This window comes from Ipomoea triloba, chromosome 3, assembly GCF_003576645.1.
Source record: "Ipomoea triloba cultivar NCNSP0323 chromosome 3, ASM357664v1".
Lineage (NCBI taxonomy): Eukaryota > Viridiplantae > Streptophyta > Magnoliopsida > Solanales > Convolvulaceae > Ipomoea > Ipomoea triloba.
Window position 1 is genome coordinate 17,047,934 of NC_044918.1, and position 7,215 is coordinate 17,055,148.

General features: G+C 33.2%; 1 protein-coding gene across 1 annotated transcript; it reads right to left on the minus strand.

Moving 5' to 3' along the window:
- Window positions 1–4,094: 4,094 nt before the first annotated feature.
- LOC116012987 (1-aminocyclopropane-1-carboxylate synthase 7-like) lies at window positions 4,095–5,846 on the minus strand. The gene is made up of 3 exons (XM_031252653.1): window positions 5,607–5,846; window positions 5,234–5,514; window positions 4,095–4,965 (listed from the first exon to the last, which is right to left on the minus strand). Exons 1-3 carry the CDS (start codon window positions 5,784–5,786, stop codon window positions 4,095–4,097), a joined length of 1,332 nt encoding a protein of 443 aa, XP_031108513.1. The 5' UTR covers window positions 5,787–5,846.
- Window positions 5,847–7,215: the final 1,369 nt, after the last annotated feature.

Sequence of the window (7,215 nt, forward strand, 5' to 3'; positions counted from 1 at the left end):
ATTTTTATTATTTTATTTAAAATATAAAAATATATAAATTAATAATATTTATTATAAATAAAATAAAAAAATTCAAAAAAAAAAAAAACAGCGATGTCGTTGCTCTGGTTTCGCCGGAAACCAGNAAAAAACAGCGATGTCGTTGCTCTGGTTTCGCCGGAAACCAGACCAGCGACCACTGCTCTGGTTTCCGGCCAGCCCTGTCGGAAACCAGTCCGCCGGACTGAAAGAGGAAAATCAGTCAGCCGTCCCTCTCTCAAAAACACCATGTTCTCCTTGGGCGGAAGCCATTTTCCGCCAAAATAGACTCATTTTCCCCAGTCAACGGAAATCATTTTCCGTTGACTGGATTTTCCAATGCTTGCCAAACACCCAAAGCCCGGAAAATGATTTCCGGAAATCATTTTCCGGGTTTCCAAACACACCCTAAGAAGAAAATCCCTAAAAAAAAAAAAAACATTGTAATATATAATGAATGAGAATGTTGACTTTGGAGGGGAAAAGAGACAGAGGTGTAACAAGAAATTAAACAAAGTCCTTATTCTATTGGAACCAAAGTGTACGTCATCATGTGTGTTAACAAATGTTGTTTTAAAGTTGTGTTGGTATCTAGCAAATATTCTCCTTCTCATCAACTTTTGGTACGATTTTATCATCATCATTTGAATAATTTTTTTTTATATGTGGCAATTTGTGAGTGGTTACCTATCATCTAAGAAGATCATTGCCCTCACAATAGGGTACCCAAATTTTTTTTACTTCTATTTTTATTTTTAAAATTTCTACACACAATTAGCAATTGGTAGTTAGTTTACTACTCCGTATATATTAAGATTATACTTGTATGAATTATGATACATATTATAGTTTCTCAACTAAGTTATATGATACATATTTATAGTTGGAAAGAATAGAAACTAGTGAAGGATAATATTTACTTTAATTTCTGTTTGAACAAATTTAATTTGGATTACCACGATAGTGGAGTACGAGTTGGAATATACAATTGATTTTTATTTTTTTTTTGGTTTGGTGAGATCGTCTCACTCATGACGGGCATTAATTGATCCTTCTAAACGTAGTCCTGTTGGCATCAGCATAAAGGAGCTCCAGCATCTCTTGGAAAAAAAAAAAAAAGAGTAGCAGAATAAAACATGTATATATAGGATTTATATCACTAATTAACGTACAGCTCATGTTGTCGATAAGTTCTTAGAAAAAGACAATGTTTGATTATTTCATATGTTGTGGTTCTGGACTGCAAATGAACATACAATCTGTAACCTTACATATATATATATATATATATATATATATATATATATATATATATATATATATATATATATCCCTAATAATAAGATGTCAAAAGTGCAATTTAAGTCTAGTAATAGGGTAGATATGGTAGAGTTGTTGTTACTGGTTCTCATTAAGCCCCTACGTTGACCTCAAATGGTGCTTTAATTAAACACTGATTAAGGAAGCCAAATTGGGATTAACATTCCCATTTTATTTTATATTGTTTTTGTACATAAAAAAAAAAAGGACAATATGTGTCTGAAAGTTATGGCTAATTTGGTAGAGCATGATTCTCAACTCGTACTAGTGCAATTTAGCTCTCTTGTGTATTATTCTTAGATGGTGGCTATAGAGATTTTTTAAAATTATTGCATCTTAATAGGTGTATTATTCAAATGTGATTGTTAATTGGGAAGACTAAGTTCAACATCTTTCTATCGAAATTAAATGTGGCACTGATTGTTACGCTAGTATAAGAAAATAAAATTACACCTTTGCTATTAGCTATAGCTTTTGACATGCTTGGAGGGTCAAATCTAGTATCCTGAAATAAAGTTGCATTGTCCGAGTCTAAATAATTTATTCTCTTATGAACATTTTTGATTAGTTTAAGCATATGATTAATTGTGTCTCAAGCAAACGTTATTAATTACTCAATATAGTCAATAACCCTACTCTATTAATGTCCCAAAATAACAATGATAAATAAATACATGTTAAGCATTTTATAAGATTCTTGTCATGGACTGTTTCTAAAGACCTAAACTACTATATATATCTGACCTTTGAGATATCTGCTTAAAGAATAAAATAAAAGATTTGCATAAAATTGTACTTAATTAAGATTTGCTTAATATGAACAAATCTATGTTACATAAGAAATCTGATTAAGAAATTAAACATTTTTTAATATAATGAAATTACATGTATACTCCCTATTTTATGGTGCTTTAGAACATTATAGAACAAGATCACAAATTAAAAGCAACTGTTGATAAGATTTAGATGGTTTATCTAATTAAGACGTCGGGTAATCCCTAGTTAAGTTGACGAAACAATTAGTTTGGTAATCACAAGGTTTCAAGTTGTCTGTGGGAGCTGTTCATTAGCTTTCTTGGTTTGAGTTGGTCAGCTATGTGCAATTTAAGTTGGTTTATCTTTTTTTGGTCATTTTTCTACTAGGATTACAAAATAAATTTCACTTAAAGCACATCTCTAAGTAATGATTGTGGACTTTCCAGTAAATTATATATATATACATATATATATATATATATATATATATATATAAAGGTGATATTAAGGTTATCATCCTCACTATCACTAACTATGTGTAGAAGTCTTCACAAATTAAAATAGAAGTAAATATCTTTGGTACCCTATTGTGAGGGCAAGGATCTTCTTTGATGATATGAAACCACTAAGAAATTACCACATATAAATTTTGTATTCAAATGATAATAAAATCGTATGTACCAAATAAATGTTGATGAGAAAGGAGAATATTTGTTAGACCTACACCAACACAACGACTTTAAAAAGAAATTATGTGAACACACATGACGTTGGTTCCCAATAGAATAAGGTTTCATAAAGATTTCCATGTTTAAGGAATTTGTTTTCTTCTTACATCTATGAGTTTTTTTTGTTTTTGTTTTTTTTGAAGGATTTTGTGTTTCAATAACTTCTTTCCCATGATGAAGTTTTCTTAGGGTGAGTTTGGAAATTAAAAAATTTCAGAAGTCCTTTATTTATATATATATATATATATATATATATATATATATATATATATATATATATATATGGCTATCAATAGAAAAAAATTAATCACCATGGATAATTTTGCTTGTTGATCATTGCATTGTCAAAATACGAAGAAATAGATCGTAATTTTTTTTTGTATGCCACTTTTATTAGTATTTTCAAAGTCGATCGTACGACTCTTTAGGCATGCCCCACCGTGAACCTAATTTGGGTGTGTTTTTGCATACCAATTCGTTGGTTGGGCAAATATGCTTAACATTTTTTAAGAAAAAATTTGTTATTAACAATTAAAATCATGATTCAATAATTCGTGACTATACATACAAAAAAGTACAAGAAAAAATGAAAATAAATATAAATACATTACAATAATAAAAGTAACACACACATATATATATGGCAAGAACTATTGCCGCTACTATTTCCCGTGCAATTTCTTTAAATAAATAAATAAATAAATATATATATATATATATATATATATATTTGAGCCAAATTATATTTTTTTTAACAAATAAATAAGCTGGCATACAAGCACTACTTGATGACATTAATTGAACATAAGTTGAATTCCAAGTACGTCTTGGTCAAAGCTTGATGCATAACCTATTGATCCAGCTTGAATCCGACCGTGCACCCGTATATTATATCTAACATTGGAACTCATGCAAATTTCATATAAGTCATAATTCATACTCAAATTTTGTTGCTGCAGCAGCAGCATATTGACTATGCATAATAAAACACATTTTTATAACCATATGTCCATATATGCATGTGCATATATTATACATACCCTAAACAAAGTATATATAGACCAATAGGATCAAATTCCAGTTTCAAATTATTTTTTACATTATATGTCAACATAAGCAAATTTCAAATCATGGAATTGGATTTCTCCATTCCCAGATTTAAAAAATAATAACTCAAATCGCTTCAATCAAATACTGTCACGCCAGACATAGTTTAAACGGTGCGATTTGAGGAAAAAATGTGACTAAAATATTAAGAATTTAAACAAGGTATTAAATGGCCCCATTATTAATCTTGGTTCTGTTTTTCATGAAACGGCGGATTCTGGCGAGTGCGACTTGGAGTGTTTGTTCAGTCATGTTAGCAAAGCAAACTCTGAACCACCCCGGCTCCGAGCAATGGCAAGAAGATCCCGGCGATATATTGAGCTTCACTTCACGCAAGAATTTTTCCCAGATTTCCAATTCGCATTCCCGCGTGGGTTCCTTCAAGAATGGGCTCAAATTCATCCAACAAAACAAGCCCGCGTTCCCTTTCAGGCAATCGATTCCGGCGGCTTTTAGCCCCTCCACTATCATGTCGTAGCGCCGCCTCAGCCTCTGGCGGTTGGTGTTTATGTAGTTGTGGGTGAAGTCCGTGTCGGACAGCATGGACGCCAAGAGCTGCTGCGTGTGCGAGGAGATTAAGGTGAAGCTCGACATTCGTCTGGCGGTCGTCACCACCTTGTCGTTGTAGGAGTATATGGTTCCCACACGGAATCCCGGGAGGCCTAGATCCTTGGACAGGCTGTAGACGATGTGGCATCTCTCGGAATCTTTGTGGTTTCTGGATTCTAGAATCTCGGCAATGCTGACGAATTCGGAGGAGGAGAATGCGGAGCCTGAGTAGATTTCGTCTGATACTAAATGGATGTTCTTCCTCGTCGCGAAATCCAAGATGTCTTCCAGGATTGATCTTTGAATGGTCGCACCCAGTGGGTTTGACGGGTTTGTTATTAGTATCCCTCTGATCTTTATTCCCTTAACTTCAGCTTCATTGTATGCTGTCTCTAACGCCGTCATAGTCACCTGAAAATTAGTTGAACTGTCACAATGGACTGGCACGATCTTCACTCCCGTTCTCCACCTTAAATCTCTATCAAATCTGTAAAATAAATAAATAAATAAAATACCATCAGTAAATCAGAATTATTGTCTCATTAGCCTGACAGCTGCATTGCAGTGTGTGAGTTTTATCCTGTGGGGTAACTTTTTACAAACACTAAAATATTGATTCTCTCACATAATGAGCTACTAATTAATAATTATTTATTCCACCACATTCCTGTCTGGTTAAATGTGGGGTCCTCGGAACAGGAGATGTGAGTCCTTAGACTATAGTAAGGATTGTCTAGTCTAAACTAAAAACTTACCCAGGATAGTAAGGGGTTGGAACGAGCAAAGCATCGCCGGGATTAGCTAGAATGAAGGTTAAGAGCTCGTTAGCGGCGGTGGCGCCGGCGGTAATGACAACTCTTTCAGGATCAAATCTTGCTCTCCCACCTCTAATCTGTTCCATGAAGGAAGCCATTGCTTTTCTGAAAGAGAGAAGCCCATGATAGTCTTGAAACAACGCGTTTTCCCTAAACCCGGAACTGCTTGTTCTAGTTTCCGGGTGCTTCTCCAAGTACTCTTCCAACAAATCAAACGACACCTAAACAAACAAACAACAACGTAGTACTCATGTCAACAACATTATATTATCGTTACTACGTGTGGTAAGATGATGATGAAGGTCGAACTTACTTGATTCTCTGCCAAGCCCATTTGTATGACTCCCAACGGGTTATGCTTCTCATCAAAAGGGTCTTCGTCATATGCTTTCCACCCTGCAAAATACGGCGAGTTCTCGCCGTGGGTATCTGACACGGCAACCTTTGACAGTTCCACACAAGGTTGTTTTCGTTCTTCATTCTCAATACCCATGGCTAATAAATGTTCTTTGGGACAGAGAAATGGCCGGCCTGGGGTATCTATATAAAGAGAAGGAAGAGCAGAAGAGAAGTGAGGGATGGGATGAAGGTTCTGTCGAAGGGCCTCTATATATAGAGAGGAAATTAAAATTACTCGATATTTTCTCTATACCAAAACTCTACCAGATTTTTAGGTATACATATCTATCTATATAATATATATATAGAGTAATTAAATACTGGTTGCTGACAACTGTTATATATTTGTCATACCATTTATATACCTCAACAAAAACTACACCGCCGCCCAATTTCTACTTAGGGGTGTTTGGTAATAACGAATTTATTTTTCGAGCTTTCGGTGTTTGGCAATGTCCAGAAAATATGATAAATTATTTTCTGTTAATCATGAAAAATAAGCTGCTTTTTTTCAGAAAATGACTTTCAAAATTTTTTTTCAAAAGTCATTTTTCGAAATGTCCAAAATGGTCGTCTCTCCCGTAGCCGGCCATTTTGGTCGGAACTGCTCTGATTTCCACCGGAACCAGTTTGTTTTTCTTCTTCTTTCTTTCTTTTATAATAAATATTATTATTTTATATATTTTATATTTTAAATAAAATAATAAGAATATATAATTATACAATTCCACCCATTTTCTATAAAATTAACCAAACACAGAAAGACAATTTTTCAAAATACAACCAAACACAGAAAATGAAATTGTTTTTTGAAAAATGACTCATTTTTCAGAAATTATTTTTCTGTTTTCTAAACACACCCTTAAAAGAAAACTTGATTCCTTAATTAGCTTCATGCATTATCTTACTGCAATTCACGTAATTATGTATATTAATAGCTTGAGTGACACTCTTATGATAATACCGTCTCACCAATCTTTATCGTGACACGGGTCTGGTTAATACTTTTGAACAAGGATCGGTGAGACAGCATCATGCACATAAGTTTTTGCCTAATAACTTTAATTTTTCTTTTCAACCTGTCGTAACATTTTAGATAGACAGCACTATGAGAAGATCCAAAGCAACGGACTCCATTGAGAGATATTGACAATAATCAAATTCATAACTTTTATATACAAGAGTTATAAAAGAATTCAATGTTGATTATTGCATTTGACTTGAGTAACATTGTTATTAGCTTTTAGTCTTTTGATTTTAAAATCAACTCTAAATAGTGCACAATTTTGTTATTTTACCACTTTTAGTCGCTACACATACACTAATTCTTGATGTAGGCTCAGAAAATGAAGATATATAACTTATCATTATTTGTCATAAAAGTAAAAGTGAGGGAGTATACAATGAAAGTATGTAAAGCAAAACTCTACAATTATAGACTATTAACCCATGGTGCACAACTCATGAAGTAGTCAACTAATCAAAATAATTAAGTTCATAAAATTTGTTTTGCTATACTACTC

Bases quoted from the DNA above. Each gene is read 5' to 3' on its own strand.
- LOC116012987 (XM_031252653.1), bottom strand. From the start codon at position 5,786: ATGGGTATTGAGAATGAAGAACGAAAACAACCTTGTGTGGAACTGTCA. The intron at 5,515-5,606 runs GTAAGTTCGACC...TTGTTTGTTTAG, and splicing joins TGGGCTTGGCAGAGAATCAA to GTGTCGTTTGATTTGTTGGA. The intron at 4,966-5,233 runs GTAAGTTTTTAG...TTTATTTTACAG, and splicing joins CCAACCCCTTACTATCCTGG to ATTTGATAGAGATTTAAGGT.